At 40.1% G+C, this 20,806-nt stretch overlaps 1 protein-coding gene across 2 annotated transcripts in view; it reads right to left on the bottom strand.

Moving 5' to 3' along the window:
- Positions 1-3,272: 3,272 nt before the first annotated feature.
- Positions 3,273-20,806, bottom strand: part of MXI1 (MAX interactor 1, dimerization protein) — a 68,129-nt gene continuing 50,595 nt past the window's right edge. For both annotated transcript variants that reach the window (XM_089656505.1, XM_089656506.1), the window contains exons 4-6: positions 13,930-14,044; positions 12,798-12,969; positions 3,273-10,456 (exon numbers count right to left, since the gene is read on the bottom strand). In XM_089656505.1, coding sequence (XP_089512631.1) covers positions 10,293-10,456; positions 12,798-12,969; positions 13,930-14,044 — 451 coding nt within the window. In that variant the 3' untranslated portion in view covers positions 3,273-10,292. The remainder of the gene's footprint in view (positions 10,457-12,797; positions 12,970-13,929; positions 14,045-20,806) is intronic.

The raw sequence follows: 20,806 nt of genomic DNA on the forward strand, positions 1-20,806 counted from the left end.
AGGAGATTGTCAGAGACTGCAGACGTGCTACAGGAGATGATCAGAGATAGCAAACATATTTCAATCCTACATGAGACTGCTAGAGATGGCTTCTAGCACAGAACTTTACAATACAAAGCCTTGGATGCTTTTGATTGGCCCAGCACAGTTACAGCTGCCTGTTGGCCTCAGATTAGGATCCAAGCATATCTGAGGTCATTCCTACTCACCAGTAACAAAACATTGGGAAGCACCAGAGCCGAGTATGGAAGACAGCTGCAGTGCTGCTTAGGATCCAGAGGAGGGAGATTCCTTTCCAGGCTGTATCATCCATTCCACCTAAAGGGGACCTCTGGCAGAAATACACCTTATATATATGGAAGACAACTGCGGGGCTGCTTAGTATCCAGAGGAAGGAGATTCCATATCCGGGTTGCATCATCCGTTCCACCCTTAAGGGGACCTCTGGCTGTATCACTTACATGCGTATTTAAAATACGCATCTGGTGAGTGCGTATTTTTACCACACCCTTGGCACATCACTGAAAAATCTATCAGCACATTGTATAATATTGATGATCACCTGAATATGGATTGTCACAATTTCATGGACACTAATTTATATCTTTATCTATGCTTATTTTTGGCACTGTAGCACTTTGCAATAATTTAATAATTCAATTTATGTGTTTTACTTGGTATCTTAGACAGATCTTACAGCGCTGCACTTTTACATACTTAATACAATTCATCCACCTTTGTTCTTTCTATAGTCCCTTTTAATAACAGGGAATAAAAGGAGAAAAGAGATAGACAGGCCAGAAAATAAAGATGCTGTGAAAGAAATAAACCAAGTTATTTATCTTCTGGAAATCATTCACATCGGTCACATGCCTGATGAAGGGGTCCTGTGAGACTCCGAAACATTGCCTTGTAACTATGTGATCATTCATTAAAACTTTTGGACCCATATTGGTGATCCTCGGTGTGCTGGTGACATTTTTTCCTTGCGGATTCTGTTCGGTTCCAGCCAATGGTCACTGCAGCACCCACTTGTACACACCGCCATTTTTAATGCAGGAACATGTGCGTTTGGGTTGCACACTTGACTCTGCTCAGTGCCACACAGTGAAGATCCCTGGGGGTAAATATTTCTCAAGGTGAGCTGCACAAAGGGGGATGAGGCCATGTCTTAAAGGTCAGCTTGTACCAAATGTAAAGTTGTTCTTTAAATCAAGATGATCTCTTACATGTTTACATTAAAGTGTATTTATGGTCAAAATATAAAATCCTATATCTAATTCTGGATTGTATTTCAATTATTTCTAGCCTACTCCTATCAATCTGAAGGATTTTGAAGTATGTAGATTTACTGTGTGAAGACCCTCACTCATTGACGTCCTTTAATTCTGTGACACGTAGTCACTATGCCCTGTGAGTAGCAGTGCTGTGTCACACATTTCACAGATGGGGCAAAGATGCACTGCTTGCAGGCAGCAAAGTACCTTGGGATATGTAGTCCTTAGAAAATGAAGAAGCAGAAGAGAGGCTGCAAAGCATGCAGGGAATAGTTGTGGAAAGAAATGGCCAGCAGACAAGCAGAACTCACAACACAAAAGGACATTTTTCAAGTGAGATTATATTTGATGGCCAAAAATACAGTGGGGGTAGAAAAGAATAACCCCCTCACCCTTTAAAATAATCACATTTTGTTGCTTTGCAGCCTGAAATGAAGACAGACACAGTTTTTGTTTTATCCAGCTGTATTCAAAAACAGAATCACTGAGTCGGAAAAAGGATCACCCCCTTGTGTCAGTATTTTGTTGAACCACCTTTTGCTTTAATTGCAGCCTTTAGTCTGTTGGGATATGTCTCTACTAACTATTAACAGGATATTCCCACCTCCCACCATGCTTTACTGTAGGAATGGTGTTATTTGGATGGTGAGCTGTATTGGATTTCCGTCGTTCAGTGTTGAGGCCAAGTAATTACATTTTAGTCTCATCTGACCATAACACCTTTTTCCAGGTGACCTCAGAATTTTCAAGGTGCGTTTTGGCAAAACTCAGTCGTGACTGCATGTGGCCTTTCTCGAAGAGTTGGTCTTTTCTTGCATCCCTCCCATACAAGTCACATTTGTGGAGAATTTGTGATATTGTTGTCACATGCACACAATGACCACTCTTTGTCATAAATTCCTGCAACTGCTTCAGAGTTGCTGTAGGCCTCTTGGTAGCCTCTTTGACCAGTTTCCTCCTGGCTCTTTCATCCCGTTTGGAGCAACATCCTGATCCAGGGAGGATCTGTATTGTACCAAACACTTTCCACTTCTGAATAATAAACTTCGCTGTGCTTGTAAGCATTGATAAAGCCATTGACTTTTTTTTTGATCCATTTCTTGACTTGTACCTGTCCAGAACTTTATCCCGGAGATCTTTTGACAGTGCCTTGCCACCTTTGTACAACCAGGGACTGAAATGCTCCATGAAAGCTCTTTTCATACTGAGCTAATCAGAATGACCACAGCTAATAACAGCTGAGCATCAAATGTCTTTGTGTGCCATTGACAAGGTGATTAGCTACACCTGATTTAGTTTACGTCATTCATTTTTAGGACTCAGTGACTGAATTTTGAATGTTTTTTTTTCTACCATGTTGGTGTTATATCTTTCACTTGGATGTTAAAATTTGCACTGAGGCCACATGCAGTCACGACTGAGTTTTGCCAAAACGCACCTTGAAAATTCTGAGGTCACATGGAAAAAGGTGTTATGGTCAGATGAGACTAAAATGTAATTACTTGGCCTCAACACTGAACGGCGGAAATCCAATACAGCTCACCATCCAAATAACACCATTCCTACAGTAAAGCATGGTGGGAGGTGGGAATATCCTGTTAATAGTTAGTAGAGACATATCCCAACAGACTAAAGGCTGCAATTAAAGCAAAAGGTAGTTCAACAAAATACTGACACAAGGGGGTGATCCTTTTTCCAACTCAGTGATTCTGTTTTTGAATACAGCTGGATAAAACAAAACATGTGTCCGTCTTCATTTCAGGCTGCAAAGCAACAAAATGTGATTATTTTAAAGGGTGAGGGGGTTATTCTTTTCTATACCCACTGCACCTATTGTTTGTATTTGTATCACAATACTGATGTTATAAAATGAAAGTACAGTATACGCTGTGACCGTAGATTTCCTTAAAAACAAAATTGAAAAGACGGTACCTCCTCTTTAAAACTTTTTTTAAAAAGCATTGAAATATATCATGAACAGAAAAAGACACAATATTGAAATAAAATTATTTTTTTTATTTTTTGTTGCATTGGTTTCGCACCATTTTGCGTAATACATTATAAGGAAAAAAACTACCAAAATGAAATAAAATAATTAGCATGTTGAGCAATAATTTATGCATCTCCATAAAGAATTTCTTTAGCAACAGGGCAAGTTAAGTTAATTAATTTTACACAAAAAAAATAATAAAAGGGTACATTAAAATTTTCAATTAGTGTGCAAAAGGTATTTTTCCTAGTGTGGAGAATGTGTTAAGTAATAACCTAGGCATTTCATGACAACCAATAAACATTGTACATGTTACTGTATAGCTCAACTTCTTAAAAATGCCTCCAGCACAAAATAGACTTTTTTGACTATAAGTAAAAACGGTGAACAAAATTGTTTAAAAGTGCATTTACTTACAACACAATGACCAAAAGTAAAAACAAACATTTGACTATACTTTTAGTACAGTTATTGGGTTTATTTGATATAGATGTTGTTTTGGAGTTTGGAAGAATCTGTGGTGTTAAAAATATATCTACAGCCAAAATGTTTTCTGTTCGTTTTGGATAATGATCTTTTGGTCATCAATTGCAACAGTTTTGTACAGTTATGAAGTAGCTTTGGGTAACTCCATGGCTCCATATTTCAACAGAGGTAAAATGAATCCTATAGTAATAAAACCTAATAGAATGTACATTTTTTAAATACATTTCTACCATTTTCAAGCTGAAAACTTGTGCCACTCTAAACCTGGTATGGCCTATTATTTTAATGGAAGAAAAATCAGGGAAGAGGACTTTTATTCAAGGCGGCCTTTTTATTGGCCACATTTTGCTATTTTTGGCCAATCATTTTACTCTTTATTTTTTGTACTTCAATTTTCTGTGAGAATAAAACAAAATATTAAAATGAAAAGCTGCTGTTATCCCAGAATATAGGAATGGGAAACTATATGGACAAAAGTATTTGGATAGTAGAGTGTCCTACATCTCTTTCAGAACCAAGTGGTCCTATTTCTCAACCATGATGGCCTTCACTTTTCTGGCAAGGCATCTGCTAGATGTTAGACATCTTTGGTACGATGTGCTGTAATTCTGTAACCTTGGGCCCTTGCATTGGGTGACCAGGCTTGGATGCCAATGTTCAGGCTCATCCCAAAGTTATGTGGGTCAATCAAGTTCTTATGTAGCCTGTGTCAGGAAACTGTTGGGGTAGCTCCAGCAGGATTGATAAGTTTGACCAACTAACATGTTGGAAAGATAAGATAGCACCCCATGATAGTGCCATGTTGGTCTTAAGACATTAAGGTCTTCAGAATGAACCATTCTACTGTTGTGATACTAGACTGCATGGCCAGGTGCTGCATTTTAAACCTGTTGGCAATATATGTGGCTTAAAGTTAAGCTAGCCATTTTTAACACAAGTTAGCCACTGGTTGGTTGACAAAATTGGTGCACTTCTCTCTGTTCCTGGTTTTTTCTTTGTTGCTAAGGTCCCCACTTGGAGGCTAAGCTCTGTGCACCCACTGTACCTCTGCACGGTTACATAGGAGACAGTGGTTGGGTTTTGGCCCACAAATTTAAGATTTCAAGCCCTTTGTAACAGTTAAACACAGATCAGAGAGCCACACAATAACATTCTTTTTTTATGGCTTACAAAGACCACAAGCACATGCTCTTCAGCCAGCCATAGATAGGATCTCGGCAGGATCAGCAGGGGCTGGCTGAGATTTGATTCACCTATGGGTAGGCTGGTTGTACTGAAGTTGATCCACTGTTCGACTTCAGTACAGCTAGCCTGTCAGATTTTGCATGCGATCAATGCCAGAGGCTATAGCCGCTAGCAATGATCACTTTGTTGTGCCAGCAGAAAAGGCTACCTACCGACTGAACGCAATAGCACCTGAGGGATTCCTCCATCAACACTGACTGTATTGATGGGAAAATCAAGCAAGAAAATTGTATAAGCTATGGCTCGCTTTAGACAAAACTATCATTTTTAAAGCTGAAAATACCAGATTCTGTCACTTTAAACTGCTACTTTAGATAGCCAATTCCACCACTCAGATGGACTGGATGCATACTTTTAATCATGCCAGAAATGAGAGTTTCCCCTTGTGGTTTAGAGAAAATGAAGTAAGTAAATGCAACATTTTAATAAGATCACATAAATAGCAAATTAAAAATAAAAAAAGTGCAAGACAAAAAAACAAATGAAAAAGAAGTGACAATGTTCGTGTTTAGCACCAGAGTTAGTTTACAAGGCCTAATTAAAATGCAGGAGGGGGCAAGCAAGGGCGGACAATGACCTCATTCAGAATTAATTAACATTTTTGCAGGTCCATGGTCTGTTGGTTGATTAATACAGGGAGCGTGACTGAATGTGGGGGAAGAGCTGACTAGGCAAACTACACAGGCTCAGTTCATTAACACTGTGGATTGGAAATCCTCTACAAAATTTTAAGAGAATTCAGGATTTGCCCACAGAATGCTTTCTCTGCATGGTCATTGTACAGCAGCTAAACCCAAGTGCTGACAAACTATAGACTTTATTTCCTTGTGGAGAGAAATTGGCAGGGTTACAAGCTCTATTGCCATCTGTGTCTCTGTTAAGACGATTTCCCCCAATTTCCTATCTGCACAGGAAGTGATGGGAAATCTCTCCAATGGAGGCACACAAAAAACATTTTTTTGCAGAGTCGAGAAGGGTTAAAACTTTATTTCCCCGTGCCAGCATGGCAGCATATACCCAGTAGCCTATTGTCATGGATTGATGCCAGGGAAGGAAAATTACGGTAAGTATTTGATACAATTTTCTTTTTTCCTGGCACGAACATGGCAGCAAACAACCACATGTATGCTGCCATGGATTGGTGCCAGGAAAAGAAAAGTACAGTAAGTATTTGATACAATTTTCGTTTTTTTTTGCTGTCTGTGCTTTCCTGTCTGGTGAGGCACCCACACTTTATTTCTTTTATGGGTGTCACAGAATCAGGAAGAGAAACAAAATACAATTATGACAAATATTAATTCTTTCCCACTCTATCCAAAGCTAAAGAATATATCTAGAGTTAAGCTTTATTTTAAAGCAAATTAAATAATTTAACGTACTTAAACAGTGTTCTCCAATTTTTTCTGCTTGATCTAAAGCTTACTGTATCCCACAGTGGCATTTATTAGTGATAATGATATATTAGTAACTGGTGACTATTTTTTTTTATGGTCCATTAAAATAATATTTTCAGAATATTAAATTAAATACTTTTTTTTTTTTAATATTGCTCATCCCTTACCCCATCTTTTTCTGGCAAAGTACTGAAATGAAAACATGCTAAAATGACTTCTAAGAGAGTAAAATACAACCTAAAACAAACACTGTTGCAGGCAATTGCCTGGATAGAGGTCATCTCTGAGAACACATCAACAATGACAGCCTCAAAGACCTCAGCTCACTACAGTGAGATGGTCAAAGAATGGATCGCAACATTGACGCAACTTACAAAGTTGAATGTAGTACGTGTCTAAGAGACAGTCCTGCATACCGACGGAACACATAGGCACCCACACACCGACTGATCATCTACCACTAGCTGGGATGCGAAGGCAAACTAACATTTAGTGCATATGCAATCGGACACGTAACAATAAATTCTAGAGGGGTCAAGTTTTCTTCAAATTGGTGAAAAACGCTAAGAAAATGTTCAAACCCCAGGAGTGTAGCTACAAGGTGGAAGACAACCAAGTCTTAGCTGCATATAGGAGTACACAATGGCATGACTACAGAATACATTTAGAGTGGAGCATCATTTTTAGCCCATAGTTTGGAAAGACGTGTTGTCTCCACTGCATGATCGACATCAAAAGGTGGGTATTTTTTTAGTTTGCAGTCCCATTTGAATGTATCTAATTCCAAGTTTCAGTTGAATAATTGAGTTTATATTCTTTTAAAAAGAAACTCAAAACTACAACATGAGGTTCTCTAATCTAGCATTACAGAACCTATGTCATAAATATTACATGGGGGAGACAAAAAATTAGCTGATGATCGAAACTAATAGCTTTAGTAACCTCTCCAGGGCTGTTATGGAAAAGGGCATCAAAATCTATATTAGATATATGAAATGTGAGACAATTAATTCTCTAGTTTCTTATATCTCTTCTGAGACAGTGAGATTTGCATGTAATATTTTGTATTTTTAATCCTGCTCCAGAAAACCAGAACCATGGTGTTACCTTCCCTCAACAGAACTCTGAAGATACACAATACAGCCAAACGTTTGTGGACACCTGATCATCACACCTACTATGTGTATGAAAATATGTTATTTCTACAGCATAGAATGTAATTTTAGACAAATGTTCGCTTCCATCCTTGTGGTAGCAGTTTCGAGAAGGCCCTTTTCTGTTCCACCATGACTGTGCTGCAGTGCTTAAAGCCAACACCATAAAGACATGGTTTGACCAGTTTGAATTGAAGGAACTCAAGTGGCCTGCACAGAGCCCTGACCTCAACCCTACTGAACACCTTTGGGATGAACTGGAACACTGCGAGTTGGCCTTCTTATCCATCATCAGTACCTGTCCTCACAAGTGCTCTTCTAACTGAATGGGTCCAATTAACATTATTGTGATGTCCAAATTAATGGGATGTTCAACAAGCTCATCTACATGTGATAGTCAAGTGTCCACCACTGTAGCCCATATAGTGTATTCACTAATTCTGCATTATGGAGAGTCCATATGGGTTGAGCAACACTACCATTAGTCTTTTTGAAAATGTCATCAGTTGAGCAGACCAGGAAACTATGATATATTGTCAAGCCATATAATATTCAACTTATCTTTAACAGGTGTCTGTTTTTGGGTAACATTACGTAATCCTTAAATTGGGAATAACTATCAAGCAGGTAAATCAGGTTAAGAATAAGGCTATTGATTACCTGTGTTTTGGAGAAAGGGACTTGTTTGTGTGCTTTGGCCGTAAGCTCAAAGCTGGAAGGTGCAAAGTTCAACCAATCCCTATCTTTATTACTAACAAACAATTTTTTTTTAAACTTTTGTTCTACTATTTTTCAAGTGGAATCTAACAAAAGTATAATTTTTAAAGTAGCTGTAACCCCATATTTTTTCATGAAATGCTGTTTTCAGTTGTCACCCCATAACAGGAAGTGCCTGACTGTGCAAGTTAATGGCAGGAGCACCAGTTACTATTTTAATATATGCTGCAGATTTAAAAGACTGACAAGTTATATTAACATGTTAAAATCATATGAGGTTTTAGTGATTGGGTATACATTTGTGTCGTTAACTGATATATTTCCAATTGTATTGGATTTATTTCACAAATGAATTTGTTAGATCCCATTTCAAAAACATTAACAATTTCATTTAAAACAAAATTACAAATATGAGATTTAAAAATAAAGGGGAGTTAGGGGAGGATTCAGTTGTTAGTGGAAATCAAATATACATTATTTGTGACTTGCAGTTCCACAGCGAATCCCTGTTTATTGTTTTAACTACATGGAAGTTGAAAGCTTTGCAGGAAAATGATACGTCAAATCTCAAAACTTAAAGCACAAGTCCCCTCTTCCCTACAGCTGATGAGCAGTCTAGTCTAGTGTTTGATTTAACTTATGGATGGGCTAGCAGGCAAATCAACCATATTACTTTGTGCTAGCCCATCCCGTAGACAAAATGAGTGCTAGATCCTTCATTAATTAAGGGGGAGACAAAGAAAAAGTTGGCTGCACTCCAGGAAAGTACAAAAGTTAAAACTTTATTGTTCAGGTCAAACATGCAGAATCCCGCCTGGAACCTCTTACTCTGATTTGTTTCACCTACAAAGCTGGGCTTAATCATAGAGGTGTCAAACACTCGGGTCTTGGGAAGAGTGACCCAGGGAGCAATGCACACTACATTTTTGTCTAGGGGAAGGACAAGTTTAGTGATTTTTTTCTAACTGCCCAGTGTTAGTCTTTAAATAAATCTTGTTTTAAAAACAATCAGAATATCATGTCAATAAGAGAGGTATTAGCCCACTCCTACAGCTCATGCAGGAGCATAGCATCTAAAACCACCATCGCATTATGGATCCTGAACGGTTTTCCCCTTGTTCAGACTTTCTCAGGTAAGGCTTGCTGAGGGGAAAGGGTGGCCATAAAATTACATTTTCTGCACATTACCTCAACATAGGGAAACTATTAAAAAAATATGCTTTTAAGGGATTGTAGTTTTCCTAAAATTATAATGGGTTGTCTGACTAGCTTACATAGAAACTATTTTAAATTTTTGATACAAATATTGCTTAATGGTGGTCTTCTTTACATTATAACATCCTTGTAATTGGTCACTGCTCATCTTATAAGTGTCCCCATTAGTGGATATTTAACCAGTAAAACTCTCTGTAAACAGAGGAAGTCCAAAAGAGATGAAATAAAATAAAAGAACAGACGCTCAAGTAGAGTGCCTTCTGAAGCGGCCGCCTTCCAGATCCATGGTTCTTGGGAACTCCCAAACCAATGGTGGTCAGAGAAGACTGCTGGTATTTGAAAGCCCTAGAACATTTGAAGACCATTATGTGTGGGTCCTAGATAAGGCTGGCTTCATAAACCTACAATACTTCTCCAAAATACTTTGGCGTTGAAACCAGCAGACAGGCCAGCAACAACAATCTGTAAGGTATCTCCTTTTAGAAAAGTCTTCTAGGTGCCAAATTAAGGCATAAAATATGTCATCAAGTTCTGAGCCTACAAAAAATACAACCACAGAGCTGGATCAGGTTGTGCTCAAGTTAGACCCTGGTAATCTCCAGTATTAAAAAAGTTGGTTGATCTTCAAGTAATTGTACGATTGTATGCTGGCTGGAAGATTTGGGTCCAGCATGTGGATAAAAGTCCCCAACGCTTGTGCAACTCATGGCTGGAGGAAAGATCAAAAACCAAGAGTGGACCACAGATAACTGCCAGCAGAAAGTATAATCCACACCCATGTTTCGTCGTGTGAGTTGGCCATCCGGAATGGGTTCTACGAGTGGAACGCCAGATTAATGGGAGCACTGGAGTAACCCTCGTCACTGGCTGCACTCTGCATACTATTGTGGTCATCCAGGTCACTGATGCTGGTGCTACTGGAACTGTCCACTTCCAGGGGAGAGAATTCCGTGCTCTCAATGTCCACTTCAATCTCTTCTGCAGAAAATCAAACACTTGCTTTATTAGTCACTCACTTGGCAGCACAGTTTACTTAGCACTACACATACAGAAATTGCTATTTTAACTATATTATGGTTAATATGTTGTCTTAATTAGTAGTGTGATCTGGAAGCACTGAGGCATGGATTCAGTTTCTATCAGAACTGTATATACAGGCTCCGTCCTCGGGCCCCTTCTCTTCTCCATCTACACCTCCTCCCTTGGCCAACTCATACACGCTCACGGCTTCAACTACCACCTCTATGCCGACGACACACAAATCTATCTCTCAACCCCCCACCTCACCCCCTCGGTCTCTGCCCGAATCACACACCTACTGAGCGACATATCAGATTGGATGTCGCTCCACTTCCTTAAACTGAACCTCTCCAAAACCGAGTTTCTTGTCTTCCCCCCAGCCCGGACCCCACCCCCCATTGACTTCTCCATCACATCCAACAACGCCAATATCAAACCCGCCCTGCAGGCCAGAGTACTTGGTGTCATTCTGGACTCCAACCTATCCTTCCAGCCCCAAGTCCAATCTTTAACAAACTCGTGCAGACTCCACCTCCGCAACATCGCCAAAATACGCACGTTCCTAACCCCAGAAACCACTAAACAGCTCATCCACTCCCTCATCATATCATGACTCGACTACTGCAACTCCCTCCTCACTGGCCTGCCTCGCCGCTGGCTATCCCCGCTTCAGTCGATCCTGAATACGGGTGCCAGACTCATTCACCTTTCCAACCGCTCCGTTTCCGCCACCCCACTCTGCCAATCCCTCCACTGGCTTCCGATTGCGCAACGGATCAAATTCAAAATCCTAACACTGACGTACAAAGCCGTCCACCACACTGCCCCGAACTACATCACTGACCTAATATCCAAGTACCGCCCAGCACGCACACTCTGCTCCTCACAAGACCTCCTTCTCTCTAGTTCCCTGGTCTCCTCCTCCCATGCCCGCCTCCAGGACTTCTCCAGGGTGTCACCCATCCTCTGGAACTCCCTGCCCCAACCCATCAGATTATCACCTACTCTCCTCTCCTTTAGGCGCACCCTGAAAACCCATCTCTTCAGGGAAGCCTACCCTACCCCCTGCTAACTTGACCGACCTCCTCCACTCTTCCCACCACTCCATCCCCCACAGCTATCTCCTCCTGTGCCACCATCCCCTCCCTCCTAGATTGCAAGCTTGAAAGAGCAGGGCCTTCAATCCCCTCATGTTTTGCATTGTATTGGTATTGTTCTGTCACATGTTCTGTCCCCCTTTGTAATGTACAGCGCTGAGCGAACTATCGGCGCTTTATAAATACTGTATAATAATAATAATATACAGGGGCTTTGTATATTCTGTGTTTCCTGGGGGTCCTTAATGTTACACCTACAATCCACAAATGCACTGAGTACTGTATTAGACTTTCAACAAATTTGGCCATAACATGTTTGAATGGCTGTGGTGAAGACACAAGGGGGAGAGTTACTAAAACTGGTGCACACAAAATCTAGCACAGTATCCAATCAGCGTCTAACTTCAGTTTGTTCAATTAAGCTGTGATAAAAAAAAAAAAAACCTGGAAGCTGTTTGGTTACTATGCACAGCTGCACCGGATTCTGTGTGCACCAGTTTTAGTAAATCTTCCCCAAAGAGTTCAGTTGTTTAAGGAAAGGGAATGTTGTGAATTGTTCAATTAGCTATGTAAAGTGGAGTAAAAGACATCAACACTATATAATTATTAGCACAAAGATTATCCATGGCTCCGAAGCCGGAGCGTAGACTCGTCCTTGCCCCAAACTTTCTGTGGGTCCAAGAAAAGAAAGCCTATGCCTCACTACGGGAATTCTTTTAGGTAAAACATGAATGTATTGGGCAAACAGCATGAAACCTCTACTGGAAACTCCTCCTCCTGAGAGGAGGTCCCAGACTAGGCTTTGCGTTGGCTATCCAATACATCAAAGGTTTACTTAAAAGGATTTCCACGATGAGCCATCGGCTTTCTTTTCTTGGATCCATGGAAAGTCTGGGGCAAGGACAAGCCTTGAAAGCCTTACGAGGATTCCCATGGTATGCTCCAACTAATGAATTAAAACCTGAATGATAATAATCTTGCCTATGGTGTTACAAACAATGTAAAAATACTTCTATTTTAGCAAGCTGGGGGTGGGTTAGATCCTTTGTCAGGTATTTATTGCTGGGGAGCATTCCTGTCATTTTCTATATTTAACCCGAGTTTTACTTTAAGGAATATCTTTTTGAAAAATGAATACCAATATGAAACCATCTGGATTTAATCCATTCATCCTACACTAGTAAAGTAAAATGCCGTCTTACCTCGCTCAGAGTCGGATCTTTCAGATGACATGGTGGAGCCAACGCTGTCTGTGCGTACCCGCTCTGGTTCCTGACCAGTCTGCAGTTGCTCCAACCGCCTCTTCAGGTAGCGCTGTTCCCGCTCCAACATATCCAGCTGGTGCTGACCCTTCCGTGCTGTTTCTTCAAGTTTCTGCAGGAAGCAAAGTTTGATAGCGTGTTTTTGTTTGCTTTATCATTTCAGGACAAAAAAAAATAAATTTTTTGTTGAACATTTTTTTTGGTGTCATGTTAACATGAGCTACATATGAATACGAGGGTAGGCTGAAAGGTTCACGGCCCAACATGAAAACCACATGGTGACCACACAGACACGCATGAAACTTTATCACTGCACCAAGCTACTCATTCACACGTTCAGCACTGAAAATGTGCACTATACGGTTTTCACTTTGCAAACAGTTGGCACCCCCCTGTAGTCAAGCTGAAAATGGAGGAAGAAGAAGGCCTTTGCCTGCTGAAGGAAGACTTGGAGCTTTCTTCTTCCACTTTCTCCATTTTCAACTTGACTACAGGGGGTGTCAACTGTTTGCAAAGAGCGCATGAAAAGTGTATGGCGCATATGTGCCATTTTCAGGGCTGAACATCTGGAAGAGTTGCTTGGATAAAGTTTCATGTCTGTTTGGTCACTCCTTCCATGTCGGGCCGTTAATGTTTCAGACTACCCTCATATTTTATAATTCATTTTAAGGGTTTGTAAAGATGGCTGTTTTCCTGCATTCGGTGCTGGGACAAGGTCATCCAGTGCCCAAGACGGTGGAGTGGGGAGTGTAATGTAGCAGTGCGCACAGCGTACCTCACTGAAACATGTGTAACATATCAGTTTAATAGAAGTACACATTCCATCCTGCAGTAAAATAGGGCTAATAGTGATGCAGAAAAAAAATTGTCTGGCGTTTTGCATTTGAACACGTTAATTTGTAACAGCGCTGCTTTTGGATGTTAAAGGCAGATTATGACGCTGTTTACACAAGTCCTAAAACAGAACAGCTCTTTTTCATATCTTTCCAGGCTTTCTTGGAAAAAAAAATGTACACAGACCTCACTAGCTAAAGCTGAGATTTGCACACACACACATTTCAGTTGTACATACCTTAATGTGTACTTTGGCTTTATTTAACAGCCCCAGCGTTGTGTGCCTGGAGCTCTCTGGTTCTAGAGGAATGAGTGTCTTTAGCCGTTCTAGACACAGGCGTAAATGAGCCCTCCTGTAGAACGAAGAACAATAATCATAAGTCAAAGGGACCATCATATCATCAGAAACCACAACACACACTTATTATAATGTATGTATATATATATATATATATATATATATATATATATATATACACACACACACACATATATATATATATACTGTATATATATATAAACCTCATCACAGACTTCAAAGTACAAAAGGATATGGGACTAGAAACAGTAAACTTCCTGCAGTCTCAAAAGACCTGAAACGTCTACAATACTCCAGGCAGCCTGAGGCCATGTAACTTAGCATGCCTGAGCTTTAGGTCACATGAGCGATAAGCTATTTTTAAGAAAAAATGAGGAAGAAAAAAATAGTAGCTGGAAAATGACTTATAGGGGTCTATTTATATAGCAGTGAACGTATCTTTCGGCAAACATTCTCTGGTGGAGAATGAAATACTGTCACTCGGACCTGGAAGATTCTCCTGCAGAGAATGTTCGCTAAAGGGCAGATTCACCGCTTTATAAAGACGGTATATATACATATATACATACATATATGTATATTTAAAAACAAACAACTATATATATATAAATATATATATATATATATATATATATATATAAATAAATATATTATATATATATATATATATATATACACATACACATATATATATATATATATATATATATATATATATATATATACGCACACACACACACACACATATCTATATATATATATATATATATATATAAATATATATATGTATATATATAGGGATGATATATATAATCATCCCTTTATAAAGTGAAAGTTTACTAAGATTTATGTACAGTGTATAATTATTATTATAATATGTTGATTCTATATATAGCTTGTTTTTCCCACAGTTATTTCCAAACTTCGTTTTTGTTTTTTTTTCTATTTCATTGGCTAAACTTCTGTGTAGCTATTTTATACGAGGGTTTTATCTGTTTCATGCATGCTACGCACACCACCCCTGGCACGTCCGCCTTCTATGGCCTGCTGCCAAGCCACTTGCTTTAATTTAACCCCTTCCTGGCCAGGCACACATCACTCAAAGACATTGTTAAGAAGTTCTCTATCTACATACAAATTTCCATAAGCGAAGAAATAAAAAAAAATTATTCTTTGTTGACAGGTCAAATGGCCGTACAGGAAAAAACAGACATCTGCGATTGCAACTTTTTACATCATTATTCAGCCGAACTAAATTTTTATTGTACATCAGATTAATAACCATCTAAAATCCTTTATTATTGAGATGATTTTTCAACCAGTAGTAATATGTGGAACATGTTAAGCACATCTGAGAAAATAAATGTATCTAAATATCTCATCTATAGCTGGCCATACATGTTACAATATATTGGTACAACCTTCCTGCACCAAAACTATGCAATTTCAAGGCCTACAATCCATTCACTGACAGCTCATCACATACCTATGAAGGTAAGTAAAGCGGGGGCCAAGAAGGTAGGGAGGCTATAGGGTGTTAGTTAACATTTTTTTGTTTTTTTCTAAAAAGGTGAACTAACACTTTAAAGCGGTATTAACCCCAAAACTAAACATGTAATATAGTAGATACGGTGGCTGTACTAGTTTTCCTTTTTTTCGTTTTTTTTTTTTTCGCTCTGTTTTCACTTGGTGATCTGGCCAGTAACAAACCTCCTGAATTAGAGCACCCCCACTCTGGATGAAGGAGCACAGGGGGCACCTTTGGACAGCAGCATTTCCAGTCTAGGGAAAGGAGGGTGTTAGATGGACTAGCAGATTTAAATACAATAACAAACCAATGCCAAATTCCATCTAACACTTTATAAGCAAGTACAGCAAATTGTTTTTTTTTCATTTTGGGATAAAAGGCTTTACCCTAGGTTCTCACTTAAGCATTTTCTGCAGCGTTTTGCAGAAATGCAGTACAGTCCATTTAACATGATTTCCTATGGGACATGTTCACATCTGTGCGTTTTCACCCAGTGCGTTTTTTTGGAAAGGGTCAGGGACTTTTTTGAACGAAAAAATTTGTATTTTTGGTTCTATAGACTTCAATGGAAATGCTGCAGAAAAGCATGTATTGCATTTTAGCTGTGTTCTGCATTTTAAATCTGCCTGGCAACAAGAAAAAAAACCGCAGCAAAACGTATCAAAAATGCAGCAAAAACACAGGTGCAAAACGCAATGCAGAAACAGCTCAAACGCAACCTGCATAGGTGTGCCTAACATAATGATATAAAAAAAACTGAACATGGTAAGCACCCCTGCCAGTGTTGAATGGTTTGTCTCGTCCCTGTAACTGCAAGAGAGCTTGTTCTGTTAAAAAAACATAACAGACTTACTGGCCAGATCACCAGATGAAAAGAGAAGAAAAACCCCTAAAAAAAAAATTTATGCAACCACCACATCTAAGAATTGGTAAGCTGTAATAATAAATATTTGCTTTGGGGTTTAATAACGCTATATGTTTAAGGTGGATTCTTATATAATTTTTTACATATACAGTCGGAACGTTACAAGGCGGGTTAACTTACATTGTAAAGCGCTGAGCAAACTGTTGGCGTTATATAAATCCTGTATAATAATAATAATTTTCATCCATTGGCTTATAAGGATAAAAAGGGCAATAAAAAGCAAATCAGGCAATAAAATAATTGAAAGAAAATATCAGGAAATGAAAAGCAGATGTAGCTCCCATTAGTGGCCGGGGCATGCTGGGTGTTGCAGTGCCGTGGGAGTGTTCACGGCGCACTCCTCCTGCTCCACCCCTTTACAGTATAAATTTAGATCTGTTCTATTTTTGAAAATGAATACAAAACCGCAGGAAAAAAAAAAAAAGTTTTGACCCTTTTCCAGAGAAAGACACGTGACTCCAGCCTGCAGTACAGAGGGGGAGGTCAGGGCTTTGTCTACATAGTGATTTTAATTACATCAGCATGTTCTGTGCAAGTTCCTTCTTCAGCCTCCTTGCCCTGACGGGACCCTTGACATATTTTTCAGGTCTCAAGGAACCCCTGCTAAAAATAATTATATCTACACTTCACGGTAAATTAGCATGATCACCAGCTTGTAGAGCATTTTAAATATTGGAATACTTGATATGGCATACTCAGCATATTTGAAAGCCGGGTAAAACTATGTTTCCAGGCTCATTTACAATTGCAGCCAGGCAGCGGTAAAAATAGGTGGTTGAGCTTTAGTTTTACAACCCTCCCCCAACACCCAGCCAGAGCAAAAATGATACCTCCAGCACATTTGGCAGGCAGTACCGACGCTGACTGTAACCCATTCAAGTATCGCAACCACTGTGGATCGCCTTTCAGGAGGGCCAATGGATAATAACAGCAAAGAAATGCAGAGGGTAAGGACTCGTTCACACGGGCATCCTTGAGCACACACCCATGTGAGGGCCATGTTTGCTTGTACAGTATGCATCCACGTGCAGGCAGTCTCATTCATGTCAATAGGGATGCGGCAACTGCACGGACACAGCCGCTGCTTCCAATTTGACATCCATGAGGATGCGGGTGCAGGCAGGTGCATGTCCCCAAACTCACACTATCTGCGCTTGGGGACACGCACCTGCATCCACAAGGATGTCAAATTGGGAGCAGTGACTGTGTCCATGCAATCGCTGCATCCCAATTGATAGAAATGGTACTGCCTGCACGTGGATGCACAGTACGTCCTGTACAAGCAAACGTGGCGCTCACATGGGTGTACGCTTAAGTACGCCCGTGTGAATGAGGTCTAAAGGCTTATTCACAAGGATAAAAATAATACCACAGAGCAAAAATTAAAACAAATAATAAAATACCATCAGTGATAAAAATATATATATGTACAGTATCTCACAGACGGTGAGGGTAAAGGTGATGGACTGGCCAAGCATGTCGCCAGACCTAAACCCTATTGAGCATCTGTGGGGCATCCTCAAACGGAAGGTGGAGGAGTGCAAGGTCTCTAACATCCATCGGCTCCGTAATGTCGTCATGGAGGACTGGAAGTGGACTCCAGTGGCAACCTGTGAAGCTCTGGTGAACTCCATGCCCAAGAGGTTTAAGGCAGTGCACAAAATATTGACACTTTGGGCCCAATTTGGACATTTTCACTTAGGGGTGTACTCACTTTTGTTGCCAGTGGTTTAGACATTAACCTCCCTGGCGGTATGATTATTTCAGATTTTTGGTGCTGAAAGCGGTACCATTTTTTTGCATGGAAATATGTCGTTTTTTTTATTGTAGGCCTGTAATTTAGGAATAACTCACTGAAATCTGTCCGAACAAGAGTCTAGTAAACATCCCGGGTATGATAAAACTTGAAACACGAAATCATAAATTATAATATAATAAATAATCATAAAAAATAACAATATAATAATAATAAATTTAATTCAAATATAATCAAACCAAAAACACTGAAATTTGAAATAGAGCGCCAAGTTCGCACATCGCTGAGCAAAGTCGCAAAATCGTTTTCAGTGTCTGATGATGAATTTCCCCACAAATCATTATCACTCAATTCTGCAAGTGGTTCTGATTTACTATCGCTGTTCTCTAGCCGGTCTAAAACCGATTTTGACCTAAAGGGACGCTTTTTGGACGCCATGGACATTTCTCAGTTTCCAGGCAGAAAGAACAGTCCAAATGCAGGCAGGGCGCCAGACAAAGCAGTAGGGACAAAATGTATGTGAAATGCTTTGAAACAGCAATGTTTTACTATGTAATAATCGTTTAAAAAAAGAGTAATTTTCAAATTTGCTACCGGTTCCGGCACCCGTACGTCCCGACGTCACAGGGACTGGAACACGGAAGCCGGATGCCGGCATCGGCCGGAGGAGATGGCCGGGGACGCTGCAGGGGACGCATTGCGGGAGTGAAGGACAAGGTAAGTGCTGCAATGAATCCCTATGCAGCGCCGCATGGTAAGCCCGAGTGTAGCTCGGGGTTACCGCTTTTGGTACTGAAACTCTACCCCGAGCTACACTCGGGAATACCGCCAGGGAGGTTAATGGCTGTGTGTTGAGTAATTTTGAGTTGAAAGCAATTTAACATGTTATACAAGCTGTCCACTCACTACGTCACATTGTAGCAAAGTGTAATTTCTTCAGTGTTGTCACATGAAAAGATAGAATAAAATATTTACAAAAATGTGAGGGGTGGACTCACTTCTGTGAGATACTGTATATATGTGTATCTGTAGTCTGGAGAGCAGACAGAAGGGATCTGCTAGAGCTGATGGGAGACACCAGAAAGTACAGCAATCTGTCTGGAGACTCCGGGGAGAGGTAGGAGAGACACAGTACTGACATGACACTGTGACAGACAGGTACTTCCTGTTCTGCTAGCTGGGTCAGAAACTCTGATTGGAGGACTGTGAGGTCTTACAAAGGGGAGTTTGCAGAATGTAGTAACAGAATTGAACCACATGACCTTCCATGCAGGATCTGCTGTATTTCATCCAGACCAGAAGCAGAGGCTATTAGATTGTCAAGCAAGAGTTTTTTTTCTTGATTGGGATTCACTCTGGAGATCACATCTACCCAAAAGCTTGTTTAACTCTTAAGCCATATAAGCTAGGAGTCCATTATATCTGGTGAGTGTAGACCGTACCGGAAGGAGATCTCGGATGGTGTGGGCACGTTGAATTTCCTTTGGCACTGTTTCTTTGATTGGAGCACTTTTTTCACCGTTTATTTGGGACAGTGGACTTTATTAATTCTATACACACATATATATATATATTTTTTTTTTATCACTGATGGTATTTTATTATTTGTTTTAATTTTTGCGCTGTGATATTATTGTTATGTTTTGATGGTTTTCATCTATGGACAGCAGCATTAATTAATTAATTGACTGATTTTGGGTGCGGGTTTATTTTACATGTTTTATTCACAAGGATGCATCAGGCTGTACATTGTAGAAATTTTTGCATCCAACCAATGCTGTACACTGGTAACTGCACAGCCAAGCATTTACATACAATGATGGACAAATGGAACTTGATCCAAGCTGTCTGCGTCCATCGGCGCACATCCGTCCCTGTATGTATGTAGATGTTTGGATGTACATCAGGTAGGCTGTATGAGGTCCCAGGATTTCGAATGCTAGCTCTGATTTCCTTCAAAAATTTGATGCAACTATGTATTCTAAAGTTTATACACTGAAGCCAGTGAGCCAACAGCAATGTCACAATGTGAATGGCTACGTGTTTTGCTGAATGAATGCAACCGTTTCAGAGGTGGTCAGAATGCGGCCACACAGCTAAAAAGATAATTGAGGACCAATGCCACATGGCGATGCCAACAGCACAACGCCAAACTTTGCAGGCATCATCAAGCTGGACGTCAATCAAAAACGGCTCAAGGTACATCTAACTACCTCTGGAGGAACCCCGAGGTTGAGAATGGCTGCTTTTTTTTTTTAGTCCTGTATGGCTCACCCAATAAACAAACAAGTAGCTTTGTAAGTTATTAGGAACATCAACCAGGCTTGAGGTGCTCTGTTTGGTTTCACACTTCAAAATGAACCTCCCTTTTCAAAAATTCATGTTCCCCTTGGTGGGTCTTTCATCTCCGTATATGAAGCAGAAGTGGCTGCTCTGGTGTGGGCAGCAGATGCACACATGAAAGCCCGACTCGTACCACCGTATCAGAATGACTTCTCAAACACGTAGCCAGGAAGTCATCTGCAATCTCACCACAGCCACCACCATTTCCTCCACCTGCCGTGTCATTCAGGAACCTGCTGCTTAT

The sequence above is a fragment of the Staurois parvus genome, unplaced genomic scaffold (genome assembly GCF_062004578.1).
Source record: "Staurois parvus isolate SC_StPar_1 unplaced genomic scaffold, SC_StPar_1.0 ptg000911l, whole genome shotgun sequence".
Taxonomy (NCBI): domain Eukaryota; kingdom Metazoa; phylum Chordata; class Amphibia; order Anura; family Ranidae; genus Staurois; species Staurois parvus.